Source organism: Rhinolophus sinicus, chromosome 3 (assembly GCF_057876585.1).
Source record: "Rhinolophus sinicus isolate RSI-liver-muscle chromosome 3, RSI-T2T, whole genome shotgun sequence".
Taxonomy (NCBI): domain Eukaryota; kingdom Metazoa; phylum Chordata; class Mammalia; order Chiroptera; family Rhinolophidae; genus Rhinolophus; species Rhinolophus sinicus.
The window spans coordinates 32,662,123-32,677,860 of NC_142503.1; the positions used below are offsets into that span (position 1 = coordinate 32,662,123).

General features: G+C 38.5%; 1 protein-coding gene across 1 annotated transcript in view; it reads left to right on the forward strand.

The window, feature by feature from the left end:
* Positions 1 to 15,738, forward strand: part of ITGA1 (integrin subunit alpha 1) — a 152,340-nt gene that overhangs the window by 80,423 nt on the left and 56,179 nt on the right. Inside the window, exons 7-8 of the mRNA XM_019736210.3 lie at positions 11,277 to 11,425; positions 15,196 to 15,346. Of these exons, the coding sequence (XP_019591769.3) occupies positions 11,277 to 11,425; positions 15,196 to 15,346 (300 nt within the window). The remainder of the gene's footprint in view (positions 1 to 11,276; positions 11,426 to 15,195; positions 15,347 to 15,738) is intronic.

Here is a 15,738-nt window from a genome sequence, read left to right on the forward strand (position 1 = left end):
GATCATACAATGAGCTTGGTATGTGTTGACTAGAGTTGAAACTCATAGTTGACCAGTGAGTTTCTGACTCCTGCCTGAAATATCTTAAGGTGAGACAGCAGCTGCCTAGCCACTGACAGGCAAGTCAAAGCAGAGGTAGCTGCGCTGGGATCGGCCTACACTCCCGAGTTTGTCAATAGGAAGAATGTGTGTGTTTGCCATGGAGCATCATGGGGTCATGTTAGGTCCTGTCTGTAGAATCTCCTGCAAGTGAGTGGGGGTCTCTGCCCAGGAAAGCAGACGATAGCCCTGATTTCTACACACTGCAGTAATGAAATGTGTTCACTCAGGCAATGGTAGAGGTGAGGGGAGACTCCCAAAGAAAGTTGTAAACACCTGTTAACATCTGCGTACTACCAGTCAAGTAGGAGTTTCTATACTCTTTATTTATCTTCTCTACGCCTGTCCCTGGAAAGGTCAGAAACTCTAGTGAGCAATTTAAGGGGAGATGAGTGGGAAACAGCCAGCCATGCCCCTTCTGACCTATATTTTTCTCACCTCCTGTAAACTTTAGTAGGGGGTGAAGGGAAGACTTAATTATAAATCAACACTAATGGCTTGTCTTGTTGGTTTTATTTCAATTTAGGATGAACCATATGAAATTGTTGCTATATGGTCATTTGTTGACCTACAAATACAGCAATTTCAGGTGGTACAACCAAAATTAAAATATAGGACTTTTTAATTAACAGACATTTAAAAATGGAGAATAAGAAAAATCATAAGACATTTATCTTTCCATCAAGGAAAAATGGAACAGCTCCACCATAAATAAGTTTTAAAGGGCAAAAAAAATTGCATTCTGATTACAGTGGTCCTCCTTATTCATGGGAGATACTTTCTAGGACCCCCAAAATGCCTGAAACCATGGATGGTACTGAACCTTATATATACTATGTTTTTGTCCTATATATACATACCTATGATAAAGTTTAATTTATAAGTTAGGCACAGTAAAAGATGAACAAGAAGCTAAAATAGAATAGAACAATTATAACAATATTCTGTAATAAAAGTTATGTGAATGTGGTCTCTCTCTCAAACCATCTTATTGTACAGCATACACCCTTTCACTTAAAGGAAGCACTTTATGGCTTCTCTTTGGCATATCCAAATTACCAGCATCATTACTCTTGCACTTTAGGGCCATTACTAAGTAAAAGAATGGCTGCTTGAACACAAGCCTATGAAACCAAGACAGTCAATCTGATAACAGATATGGCTATTAAGTAACTAGTAGGTGGATAGGGTTCACAGTGTGGGTACACTGGACAAAGGGATGATTCACGTCCTGGGCTGGATGGAGAAGGATGTCATGAGATTTCATCATGCCACTCAGAACAACATGCAATTTAAAATTTATGCATTGTTTATTTCTGGAATTTTCCTTTCAATGTTGACCAGGTATAACTGAAACCACTGAAAGCAAAACTGCAGATCAGGGGGGGAACTACTGTGTATTTCATGAGTTCCTGTTTGTTATATCAATTACATTTATACACTTGGTACAACAGGTAAAGATCAACTATGATGGCCTATTCTCTGCAGTCATAGATTTTTCATTGAGTAATTGCAAATATTGAAAGGCAGTCTCAGGGATATGAAACATTCCATAGTGATTGTCACCTCCACAAAGAAAAACAAAAGAAAGGAAGAAAGGAAAGGAAGGCAAAAGGGGGGTGGGGGGGAATGGAAGGAGAAAAACAGGCAGGCAAATAAAAACCTTGCATGAAAGTTTCCATATGACAATTAGGACACATTGGAGAAAAGCAACACCTGTGACAGAACAGAAACATTAATTCCAAATACAGTAATCCTCCCCTATCTGCAGTTTTGCTCCCCCCAGTTTTAGTTACTGTGGTCAACTGCAGTCCAAAAAATATTAAATACAAAATTTCAGAAATAAATAATTCATAAATTTTAAATTGCAAGCTGTTCTGAGTAGTGTGATAAAGTCTCGCTGTTCTGCTCTGTCCCCACCCAGGACATGAATCATCCCTTTGCCCCGCATATTCATGCTGTATATACAGTATACTAAGACATTTGGAGAGAGAGAGACCACAGTCACATAACTTTTATTACAGTATATTGTTTTAATTGTTTTAATTTACTATTAGTTATTGTTGTTAATCTCTTATTGTGCCTAATGTATAAATTAAACTTTATCATAAGTATGTACAGGAAAAAACAAAGTATGTATAGGGTTCGGTACTACCCATGATATCCACTGGTTCAGCATCCACGGGGGTCTCAGCACATGTCCCTGGTGGACAGCGGGACAACTGTAGTTATTAAAAGTTTCTTCCATGTTTCTGTGTGGTCCCATTAAGACTTTTGCAAACATCGTCAAGGAATTTTTGTAAACGAGTTTTTTACCCAAGACAGGGTAAAAGCTATAAAATTGCCTTTTAAAAAACCACCTATAAAAGCAAACCTGAAACACTCTGAGCTTTCCATAAAAAATATGATGGTATAAACATTATGATGGTCTTATTGATCCTCAATACATAAATGTAACATTGCTTTTAATAATAAATGAGAATGATATAAATATGCCAAATACGAGTACATTACCCTAAATAAAACCAGTAAATTGTGAGGCTTGATATAAAAGTGAAATATACTAATGGAACAATGTCTAGATTGTTCCCATCAAGAGTGCAGCATAACATTAAACCAGGCAAAACGAAAGAGAGAATTTAATTAAATTTTAGGAATATTATTTATCTTTCCTTTTACTGCACATTTTATGGCCATTTCCCTAGAAGTCTCACATACGAGGTGTGATTCATTGTTTTGAGGTCTGAAAAGAAGGCTGATTGAGCCGTGCAGCCATATCCTTGTCAATCAGGCTATAGTTTCTGAACGTGGTGTGAATCTTCTCACTCACCAGCCTCCTGGACTCCGTTCTCTCCTACCTCCATCCATCACTCACCTGAATTATCTTTCCAAGGTAAAGTTCAGATCATGGTGTTTCCCTTGACACAAATATATTATTGCTGCCTGCTCAGTAATATCCAATCTCTCCAGTGGACTATAAGACATTTGTCACCTGGGGCCAGTCATTCCCACTGCCTTCTGCCTCCCTGGTGCCCACCTCTTTTCTTGCCCCACAGCTTCTTCTCACCCTGGCCTTTCCTGAACATATTGTTCTATGCTTGCATGATTTCCTCTGCCTCCTGTGCCCTTCTCCACCCCAGCCTTAGGTGCTAGGTGAACTTCTTAGACTCAGGTCAAATGTCACTTTCTCTGTCATTTTCTATGATTATTCTACCCATTCTTCTCAAGAAGATTTCCCTCCCCTCCCATGTTCCCACAGTATTTGCACACCCTTCACTTACTGCTCTCATCCATCACTCTGTAATGTCACGTTTTGTTTCATGTGTCTGTCTCTTGCTGGACTGTAAATTCCACAATGACAGCATTTTGCCTTAATCCTTTCCCTGTGGTATACAGTTCGGAGTTTTATGTTATTGCCTAGCACATAGGAGGCAAACTGTTTACATTGGGAAAATGTAATTCCTGCGATTTTTCATTTCTCCTTGGGTTGGAAATCATTATTGTAGTGACTGCCATCTCTCACTCTGCTTCATGAAGTCTTTGAGCTAAAAGATACTTGCTTGTGGGGAATCCCCCCAGACACCCCTTTACATTGGGTTTCAGGCTTTTCTTTGTAAGCATTCCCTCATCTAGCCCCACTCCCCTCTACTCTGATTTCTGCCACAGACTTTTCTCCAAAACACTTTCAAATTTCCTATCCTTGCATTTTTGAACATGGATCCATATTTTATTGCACCATCTTCCATGAAGCAAGAAGCCAGCTAAAGACACCCTTTTCCTAGTACCTATATCTATCTTCTATCAACTTTATTAATGTTTCTGAGGACTCACTTTATCTACTTGTGAAACAGTCCCATGTATGTCCTTTTCCATAGTAACAAAGGTGAAGCCTGTTTTCAGCCAACAGCCTAAAAATGGTTCATGTTGACAGCTAACGTGGAGTGCAGCCTTTACTATCGTCACATTCCGACACTGGCTTAATGACAGTACATGCATCTTTACCAAACTTTGTACCATAGTTTGGTAAAAGGAAGAATAAATTGTGCCTCTTATGGAAACATGGAAAACTTCAGTGTTTTACCCTGTCTTTATTCCCCTGAAAAAGCCATTGATTTGATAATGTTGACTGTTGACAAAAGCCCAGAAACTTAGTTCTGCCAGGCATTAAAATGTAGGTGCTAGTGTTATAACTCTGATGAACAATGTACGGTAATAATATAATTCTAAATGAGTGAATCATTCCACTCCTTCAAAACTCATTGACTCAACATACTTAACAGCTACGTTAAACATTCTCTTTCTTGAACTCCCTTGTCAATCTGTCGTGACTTTAAGTTTCATGAGAGAAAAATCAGTAAGGCCCTGCTTTCAGTGATTTCTAACTGTGCCCTTCCTTTTGTATTCTTCACATTCATGTGCCTCCTCTTTCATCTCCACGCCTGAAAGAAATGAAGCCATTTGGGTAATTAGTTCATTTTAGTTCAGCAGATATTTATGAAGTATCTTATTAAGTATTATGCTAGGTGTCATGGGCAATATAAAAAAAAACAAAAAAACTCTAAAACTTTGTTCCCAATCCACCGCCCTAAAAAAACTTCCAACCTTGAAATGAGGTAAAAGCTTGTATTTATATAATTACAGTGAATGACAGAGTATCATAAATATAACAAGGATGAATGCAGAGAACAATTCATTGATCTTTACAAGCAGGTAACTCTTAATATCATAAAGCAAATGTTTGCCATGTTGTTTGAGGTGTTGAATATGTTCCACACACACACACACACACACACACACACACACATTCCCTTAAATAAGAATAAAATGCATCAGGTCTTCAGATTTGTGACTCGCAATGCATGTTTTCATGTTAAAGACTGAGAACATTTGCCAAAGTACTTGTTTATGAGTTGGAGTAGAGAAATTGGGGACAGGAGTAAATGAAAGCCTTGCTCTTTTGGACCATTTGAAATTTGTGGCACTTTTTTTTTCCTAATGCAACTAGTAGAGGGAAAAATACAGAGACAGACAGATGATAATGACAGAGACAGAGAAACAGAGAGGAGGGCTCCTGCTCTAAAGATGCATGTTTAACTTTGTGTTACCCATTGTTTTTTAAGATCACTTGGCCATGGAACTCTCTTTAAAATCATACCTAGTAACATAAAAAAGTATGCTTGTATTCCCTGCAAAAGAGATAAGGTGATATTAGTTTGGGGTTTAGCTAACGAAGAATTATAAATTTAGTGTTTATAAATCTAGTGTTTACTAGATTCAATGAAGTGATACACACGTCTTGTTCGTATAACAGAATCCTCAGCCAGTTGTGTGCCTGGTTTATGCTATAGCCTGAATCAGCTCTTAGGCCTCTTTGGCCTTAGATTGTAATTATATACCTATCTTTTGTTCTACTTAATTAAGAAGTTCAAATTGGATCTCCCCGGGAGGTAAAGGCATCCCTTCCATTTGTCTCTGAAAAGTAACTGTTCCTTCTCCTTGTGACTTACATCCCTTTATAGGTGTCTATTGTGACCATCTTCATCTACTCCTTTGCGGATGCCATAAGCTACTCTTTCCATCCTCCCTTTTGACATAAAGTCCACATCGAACCCAGTTGCTTCTAGTAGCTGTCATCTTGCTTACTGAATTCCATTCAGCAAAAATGCCTAGACTCCTTCCACCCCATTACTCCTCACCTGCTCCCTCCTTAACTTCCACTCTCTGGTTTCCAGTGCGATTGGTTGCTCCAAGTCAACTTGATGGTTATTGTTTCTTTCTTTTTTCTCAATTTCTAGAATCATTTAAATTCTTTATCATCCTGACATATTTTCCAGGCTCCAGATTGCTTTGCTTTCTCCTGCTTTACTTGCATAACTTGTTGTCTATTCTTTATCAGGGTATCAGGAAGCTTCCTCCCTTCCTGCACAGGCTTGTCAATGTGAGACAGTGGATATGTTTTTGATTCCCTCTCCTCAGCCTCCTCGCTATGTGTATTCACCACTTAGCTCACTTTTTATCTTATTCTTTAATTCTCACACTTATTTGATTCTGTTGTATGTGCATCCATACACATTATGCTAGTATGAATCTACTTCATGTGCCTTAAATTATACACTAAGCTCAGACTGAAACTATTTGTATTGACCTGTGTTTTTTACCAATACTCAGCAAAGCATTACAGATGTTTGTTTTGTGATATGACCATTTTCCTGTGATGAAAATTAATAAATGGCACAGGGCATTACTCTGTCTGATTCCTAAAGTCCAGTATCAGCCAGGGACCTACACTAAATGTCATTTCCCTGAGATTTGAGTTTCCACTGCCCACTCTTCTCATTTCCCACACTTCTTTGTATCTCTCTTTTTCTGCTTATCATTATTTCCGTCCTATCTCAGTTCTCTACTTGCTCGTGTGAAATGTTACAGTCATGGAGTAAGAATGTATGAGGGTCAACTGTGAGCAAAGCAAAACAGTGGGAATGGATAAGAGAATACCAAAAGCTCTGACATAGTCCATGTTCTTTATCCCTGCTTGCCCCTTCAGAACTCATAATGCAGTTGGGAAGATAAAGCATGCATACAAAACAGTTGAAAAGAGTGCAGTACTCACAGGAGCAGGACGGACAAGTTTGCTTCAGATTTCAGAGGAGAAGATCAGTATGGGTTATACTGGCGACTAGGTGGGGAGCGTTTTGCAGCGAAAGTGAAACTTGAATCTTACAGAATGGGTAGAATTCCACTTAGTTGGGGCGATAAGGAAGGGGATTTGGTAGGTGTGGAGTTCAAAATGGCGGAGTCCTCAAAATGAAGGAGGGAGGACACAGAAGGTAGGGTCAGACTGTTGAGTGACTGAGGGTCAGGGGAAGAAAATAGCATTTTAATCCACAGGCCTAGTATTTCAAGTAGCAACTTAAAGTTTTATCTGTTTTCTATTTTAATTGGAATAAAAATTATCTTTTAAAGCATATTTCAGAGTCACTGATATAGGCAATGGAGATTTTTGAACAAGAAGGTTAGGTGATCAAAGCAGAACATCAAGACAGTTAACCTGCCATCAATAAGTAGAAGGATTTGAGGAGAGTGGAAGTGGAAGGAGGGACATCAGCAGTGGAGAGACCAACCCCTGACATGGTCTGGTTCTAGGCAATGATGTCTGGCCTGGGCTAAAGGAGAAATGAAGAAACGTAGATAATAGCTGCCTGAGGCCCCATTTCCCAGAAGCAAACCCCAAGAGAGGAGTCAAGTGGCAGAGTGCTTCCTTTAGTAAAATAGGAAGGGATTTTGAGCAGCAAAACAGAGTGGCAACAGAAGACAAATAAGGGTGTGATTTCAGGTGAAATCAAGGCCCCAGCCTGATCTGGAAGAGGAGCTCCAAGTTAAGTCAAAAGGCTGGTTTTTCATTGCCTGCACTCAGACATTACCTGTGGAGCAGGGCCCAGGGTCAGGCAGGAGAAAACTTACAGGCACTTCTGGCTTTTTGAACCTTTGGGACAAAGCAGCTCCAGCAGCCCAAGGGCAGCCATCTGAAGAGAAGCTCAGGTGGAGTTGTTAGAGCAAAGTATAAAGAAAAGGTGAGGGACAGGCAGTTACAAGTTCTCATACCTTAACATTTACAAAGAATAAGCTTATAGACGTGATATATATGTTAAGTACATAGAGAGAGATGATGGAGAGGTAGAGAAATAGATAGATGGATGGATGGATGAGAGAGAGAGAGAGAGAGAGAGAGAGAGAGAGAGAGAGAGAGAGAGAGAGAGAGAGAGAGAGAAGAGAAGCTAGAAAGCACTAATCTCTGACTTACTAAGGTGCTAAAAATTCTCTGCTATTTCTGGTGTAAAGATAATTTGTCCAGATAATGCAATCGTTTATAGTAAATTCTATAAGATATGTAAAATGTGTTGTAAAAGTAAAATATTCTGGCACAAAGCAGCCTTGTTTAGTTAGTGTGACTTCCACCTTTCTTCGTGTGAGTCAAATAACTCCCTTTTTCCTGAGGAGTTAACAGCTTATGTCTAGAATTTGATTGAATTGAACAAATGGAAGCAAAGTGCACTCATTAACAAAAATTAGGGGGCTGTTGGGCAGTGCTTTGTGAAACCCTATTTGAGATCCATGGTCCTAACTTGAAAGTGAGACCAGTCTACAAGTTGTGTGATTTTTGTCTAGCAGCGCTCAGTGTCACAGAAGCACACACACAAGGAGGTATTTGGACTTTGCCAGAGTTGGAAGTTAGCCAAATGAGTTAATGGAGGGAAGAAAAGGTTTAAAAAGTTAAATGTTTGCAAGTAAATGATTGTGGTGATGGATCATGGAATCTAGGCTAGGTACAAAAAAAAAAGTACAATCTATGAATTAATTGGAAGTCTTGATGTGGTCAAGGAATGAATTATATATACTAGGTAAATAAGCTGAAGTTAATGGTCAGAAATTGACATTGACGTGCTGCAATTTTTCCAAATGACAAGGTCAAGTATATGACCTTGGGAGCAGATGTCACAGATGAGCTAGAGGAAAACATTACTGAAGCCGAGGAAGTCAAAGAAACGAGAGACTGGGGTGTTCAATAGATTCATCCAAGTAATAAAATGTCCAAGAATAATGACACAAGTGACAATTTTTAAAGTTCTTTAGCTGCTTGCTTAATCAAACAAAAACAAAGGGAAATAAAAACAAACCAGCTCTGTAAGATGTCTCAGATGGATGAGCAATTAACTTTCACAGCAGCATTTATTTTCTTGTTACCCAAAATAAGGTATAATGATTATCTAAGTAACAAAATCATTTCATCTTTATTTGTACTGAACATTTATATACACAAAGACAATGTCGAACCTCCATGATTCCCCTTAATAATAACTCAGTGTCTCCCTGGATTACTAACTAAAAGTTGTAAGGATAACTGGGAAAATAATTTTAATTCTATGTAGAGAATAATAGATAACATTTAATTATAAGACAAAGAAATAACCGGAATGCAAGTCATGGGTGTGTCCTCATCCATTTTATTTTGTGTGTAATTAGTTGGTTGTTTCCTACCTTATTCTCAAAGGTTCCTCTCTTCATCTTCTTTCCAAATATAATAGCACACAGTCTTGAGACAGCAGTGACAGATATTAGGTGAAAGATACATTTACGGAAGAGCAGAGCTAGCCTGGACATGGATTAAGCATTTCCTTTCAACATGTTCATTTAGTGTATGATGTACCTTATTTTACACTGTCACATATTCTCTAGTCACTTCTTATTTATCTCATACCTGATTAAGCAGCTCTCAGGAAAGATTAATAGGTTCTATTTATTTATTTTTAAAATATGATCTCTTTATTTGTTTGTTTCTGAACTTTATTATGTTCTCTAGTGTGTCTCAATTAGCTAGCTAACTAATTGAATTCATTCAGTAGCCATGAAATGGCAGCAGTATTTGGCAGAAGCGAGCAGGATGAGGTGACTAGAGGATGGGGAGATACTAAGGAGGTGCATTTTTGTTGAGAGGAAGTAGAGTGCTGGATAGAGCCCTGGGATAAAGGAAACACATCATAAACTGCACCCCCTTCTGCCCCTTCACTGTGGGGAGTGAGTTTTTTAAATGGTTTCCTCATTTATCAGATGTGATAGTAATTTCTGTTACTATCATTTTAATAAATTAGGAAAGAATGTTTTAAAGAATGTCATAAAAATACATGACAGTATTCTTATTTAGGCATAATTTTTACAGATGTCTAGTACTCTTGAAGGTAGCTCAAAGATAATAAAGATTATTTTAAATTGGAGGTTTTCTTATTTGTTTCTGCATACACCAGAGTATGCTTTTGGTTTCCAAAAGGACCTAGCTGTGGAAATGTATTGATAAAGCAACAGACATATAATTAAGCCTAAAGATTTCTAACGACAGTGCTATCAGCAGGGGAGCCTGGTAAGGTAGATGCTGATTCTTTGTTCCACTTGGAAATAGGGTTCTCTCTAAAGCCTGTATCAGAGGCAACTTTACCAATGGGCGACTGCTTTGAAAGAAGGTAGCCCTGTCTCTACTTATGTTCCCTACCCAAGAAATGAAGTGCCCAGAATTCCTACCTGAAAAGAAATCCCTTTTGGGTAAAGAATTCTTTGAGTCCTTAATTTTGGGGTAGAAAGACTAAACAAAAAGTATCTTCAGGCATAATTCTTGATGTAGATTAGTTTATTGGTTCACATCAACCTTTAAAGAAGGGTGTAGAAAAATGGTAAGTAACCTGGGTATCTCTGGGGTGGGGAGAGGTCTATGGATCAAGAGAAATTGAATCTGGAGGCATGTGACCTTTATTGTTTTCCTTTATGGTGGCTCTGCCTGCATTATCCAATCTGCAGTAAAGAGGGAATGAAAGGAGGAAGGCAGTAAGAGAGGGAAGACAGAGAACAAGAAAGAGTGGTGGGAGAAGGGCTGGTCTGAGAGAAACGAAGCCACGGCTGAGCTACATAAAGCACGACGCACGCGTGTGCCCTCCCCAGATCCATCTGCTGCTTTCTCAACTAGCCTCCCCTAGCTCCACACTCCCCTCACAGCCTGGTCCAGCCTGGTCTACAGAAAGAAAGGCAGTGAGCCTCCCTCTTCCCCACCTCAGCTTCTTCAGATGCACAGTTCCTTTCATGACCCCATCCTATTTCTCAGCCATCATCCAGGACAGGCCCTCCTAGCACCTATTAAATATTACTCCTGAAAGTTCTTCCCTGAGCCCCCATTTTAAATTAGGGCCTTGGGTTATACTTGCTGATAACAGCTTTTCTGTTACAGCCCTCTTCAGAGTTGGCAGTTGAACATACATGTATTTGGATGGTCATGTGCTTAATCTTGCTCTCCTTCTAGTTGTAGAAGCCCCATGAAAATAAAGGCAAAACCCTATCAGTGTGTTTCACATTCTACCCCCCGAGGCCCACCAGAGTCATTCAGTAAAAACTGTTGAAGAGATAAAACCAATCATAGGAGAAGTTTGGCAACAGCACCTCCATTTTTGTTCTTCAGGCTATGAATATCCACAATGGCAATGATTATTGCTGTCAAAGTAGAAGGATTTTTGTACTCATAGATTTTTAAACTCATCTGAAAGACTAAAATGTATTACATCTGATCTACATGTTTAAACTGAGCAAAATTGAAACGGCATATTGCTAGGTAGATAACTCACAATTCCTTGATATTTCAGGTTGGAATTGTACAGTATGGAGAAAACGTAACCCATGAATTCAACCTCAATACCTACTCGTCGACGGAAGAGGTACTGGTTGCGGCAAATAAAATAGTCCAGAGAGGTGGACGCCAGACTATGACAGCCCTTGGAATAGACACAGCAAGGTACATGGTTAAAAATAAACCAGAGTAAAAGACTGTACAAAAGTAACTGTTCACAATCTAGCCCGTTGGAGTGTTGATTGAACATTTACCTTGGCAATATTTAAAGCCATCTTGTTTGAAACTAGATTCAGCTGATTAGCTCATAGTTACAGAATCAGGTTTTTCTGTAGCACAGTCTCACCACTCCTCTTATTTTTTATTCCAAGGGTTTAATGGATGGAAAATCAATCAAAAATCACTGGCATCTACTGCCTCATGTTCTTGGGTAATAAGACATGCTATGAGTGACTATCTTTTCCCTTTATTCTTTGTTTTCCTCTTCTAGAAGTCTCAATCTAAAAAAGAAAAAAAAAGTGCTTAGACCACTTCTACTGTGTGTGTGTGTGTATATATATATATATATATATATATATATATATATATATATACATAGATATATATAGTATATATACTACAGTATATATATATATATAGTATATATATACAGTATATATATATACAGTATATATATACAGTATATATATATATACAGTATATATACTACAGAATATATACAGTATATATACTACTATATATATATATATATAGTGGTATGCCTATAATTTAACAATAGTTGATTTAGCATTATTGAAGCTCTCAAATAAGTTTTTATGAGGCCAAATACAATATTGCCTTATTTGCAACCATTTTCAGTGCCAAGATTGAAAGAAGTAGAAAGGATTTCCTCATTTGTAATGCTCACTCTTTCTTCTTTCTTACTTTCTCCAAATTCCCTCCAATTTACATCCCTTCCTTCCTCCCTTCTGCAGTTTCCTTCACGGAGAGCACGCAATCCACTCTATGATTGAACTTCCTTCTGTGAACATACAGAACTTGTCCTTTTTTTTTTTTTTACAATGTAGAACACTTCCTTTTCTGTATTGTTTCCGATTTCAACTCTTTCCTTGTTTTTCACCTCAGTCACCATTAAAGCTCGTAAGCTTATGAACAAACACTAAACAATACCAAAATCACAGGAAATCTAACAAATAGTTTGACTGATGTTAAGGAGCCTTTTGTTAAGTGCCTTCAACTTCTGGATTCTCACCTGATTCTGAAGAGCTAATTGCCTATACTGTCACTTCACCTGCCTGCTAAGATCAGTGTTTTAAGGGGATTAAAATGGTTAATATGGATACTCCAAAGAATGTGTTGAATATTCAAAACTTTTAAATTTCCTGTGCAGCTTTAGATTCATAAATGTTGGGAAAGCATGTGGTTCTAGTTATATGGGGCCCAAGAGAAAATAACCACAAACAGATGGCTGATTTCGCATTTACCTGCCCGTAGAATCACCAATTTGCATGCATGAAGAGTGCATACGTTTAGGTGTTCTGAACGTGGCCTCTGAAGTAATTGACTGAATGTGACCACACATTCAAAGCAAATCAAGGTGCTCTTTGAGCGCTCTGCACGGTGGGAGCTGTGTGTTTTCCAAAGGCAACCACTGAAGAATGAATATTCATCTCTGAAAACTAACCGAAGAAATATTCTGGCTGCTTTTGCTTCTGCATAAATACCACTCTGAATACCATGTCCCTATATGGTTTTTGCCTGTGTGTCTCACAAAGGGTCTAGCTGTAGGACACAGAGTTTATTGAGTTTTGTAAATAAGTAAAACTCCATATGATATGACTAAGTAGTCTTCTTGTACATTAGTTTTTCATGCTTAATCGTATTTTTAATTGCTCTTTATTTCTTTCAGGCTAGGCCAGTTGCAAACAATATTTCTATTTTTCTTTTTTTTTTTTTTTAGAATCCTCTACTTCCATTTTCAGTGTCTCCCAGTTCAAAACATTTTTGTGTTCCCTTATCCCTATCCCACATTTTCTTTCTTTTCAATAGGTCCACAGTGTTTAATCGTAAGGCATGGATTCTCCTATCCCAAAGAAAGGGATTCTCCAGAGACATTTTCATGTTTAAAAGCATGCAGGGAGGTCAATGTTTAATTTGAAGTAAGAACACTGGGTGGTGGTATTTGGGGGTCAAGGGCACTTTGCTGAAGAGATTTAAAACAGAAAGGGTGTATTCAGCAGTTTTGCCAATGGCTACTCTTTCTTTAAAGAAAATCAGGAAGCTCTTTTAATCACCTCCCTCAGCTGATGTTTGTTCAGTTATGGCTTGATCTTCAAAAGAATTAGGAAGTTTTGGTGATCCTCTAAGGAATTAGAGCTATAAAAAGGACTGAATCTCATGATGTCTATGTCCAAACTTCATTTAGATACTACCTTTAACATCTGTTTTCACCTTTGCTTGTGCATATAAAGAAGTCAGAAAATCTATTTGCATAGTGTAGAGAGCAGAGACACAGTTCCCCAGTGATCACTGCTTTTTTTTAACATATTTTTCTTTTGAAAATTTTATGAAAAATTGGAAATATAAAAACAATACAACAAAATGCTATCTATGCATCAAACAGAATCAAAACAGTTGTTAACATTTTGTCATATTTGCTTTAAGTCCTATTAAAAGAAAAATAATCACAGATAAAATCCCTTTGCTCACATCATCAGGATCCTCTCTCACTGCTCCCAAAATACCCACTATTATACATTTACTGTGCATCTGTGGTAAAATTAATATGTGCTGTGCAAACTGTTTGGAAGGTTAGTTTAAGGCATATATCTGTTTGGCATATCCCAAACTGCAGCTGTTTGTCCTCATGACCCAAATAAAGTATTTAAATGGCCATTCAGTGCAATGATTACTGCATTTTATATCAAAATTTGAAAAATACTATTATATGAAATTGTTTTATTGTTTCAGTTCTAAGTAAAACATACTCTTCTTTTCCAAGACCCCAGAGAGGAAAGGGAGTTGAGTAAAAGAAGTAGTTGAGAGGAGGAAAGTGTGGCTGTGTGTGTGTGTGTGTGTGTGTGTGTGTGTGTGTGTGTGTATGTGTGTGTGAAGTCACAAAACAAAAATTGTCCATTTTCCCTATCTTCTATCTCTTTCTATAAATCCTCTTTGAATTAAATCAAAATTCCTCTCTTTGCTATAGCAGTTTTCCTTACTCCCCAGGCCATTTCTTCCCACCCTACCCTCAGCTGCCTGTGTGCTGAAACCTAGTTCAGACCAAATCTTTCATAGCTATTCCAATCCCTCTTGCTCCTATAACCCAGCTCTGTCCCAGACTCAGACCACTGCCATCTGCAATCTTTTATTCCGGTGTCTGATTGTCCCCTCCCCCATACACAAGAGCACTCTCAAGCACTCACAGCCATACAAATATTCTGTTTTCTCCCGTCTCCCCTCCTTAGTTCGGAGGATTTCCAAGCTATTCTATGAATACCAGAGGTGTGGGGCAAGTGAGGACTAAAGCAAAAGCTGCTGCCAAAAGCAGAAGTAAAGAGGCCTGTCAAGCAAGAGGAGGAGATTTTATAGAGAAAGGAGTGGCTGGGAGAGTATTTGAGATCTGACCTTCTCTAAATCTGTTGTGTGCGCCAGTCACACCCTGCCTTTGAAGTTTCCAAAGAATGAAACACTGCTGCCTTTTGTAAGAGGGATATATGGTGATTAGTAAAATGGTGACCTCTCCATCACCTGGGATTAATCTAAAACGATTGCAAATAATGATCATCATGCCTCCCAGCTTGAACAATGGGCGTCAATGTTGATCTTGGAGGGAAAGGCCTGAGCTACCTAGAATGGTCAGTTCCCATTTTGTTTATGCTTTGCCTAACCTCAGGGTGGTGCTTTATTTGCTTCTCTTTTGTCTGTGATTATTTCAGGAAAGAGGCTTTCACTGAAGCCCGGGGTGCCCGAAGGGGCGTTAAAAAAGTCATGGTAATTGTGACTGATGGAGAGTCGCATGACAACCATCGGCTGAATAAGGTCATCCAAGACTGTGAAGATGAAAACATTCAGCGGTTTTCCATAGCTGTAAGTACATGGCTACACACAGCTTTCAAACTCTGGTGTAGAGACTAAAGCTGTGTGCATATCCTGAATATTTTACGGAAGTTACACAAACAAGGTTGAAAAGGAGAAACTTCTCCATTTGGAGGTAAACTCTGTGCAGGCAGGATTCATTTTCATGGTGCTACGCCAAAGAGAAGGACATTCAGAAAAAGAGACATAAATTTTCTTTCAAATCTGGGAAATAATTTAAATTTCCACTTACAGAGACAGCACTCTGTAATTGACAATGTTTTCTTATATCCATGTCCTACGTACCTTTCTTGTTCTTCATGGCTCCCAGAGAGAGTAGAGTAGCTTTCATTTCCCCCAGTTTGTGAATAAGGAAACCAAGGGGCAAAGCCCCCGTGGCTGTA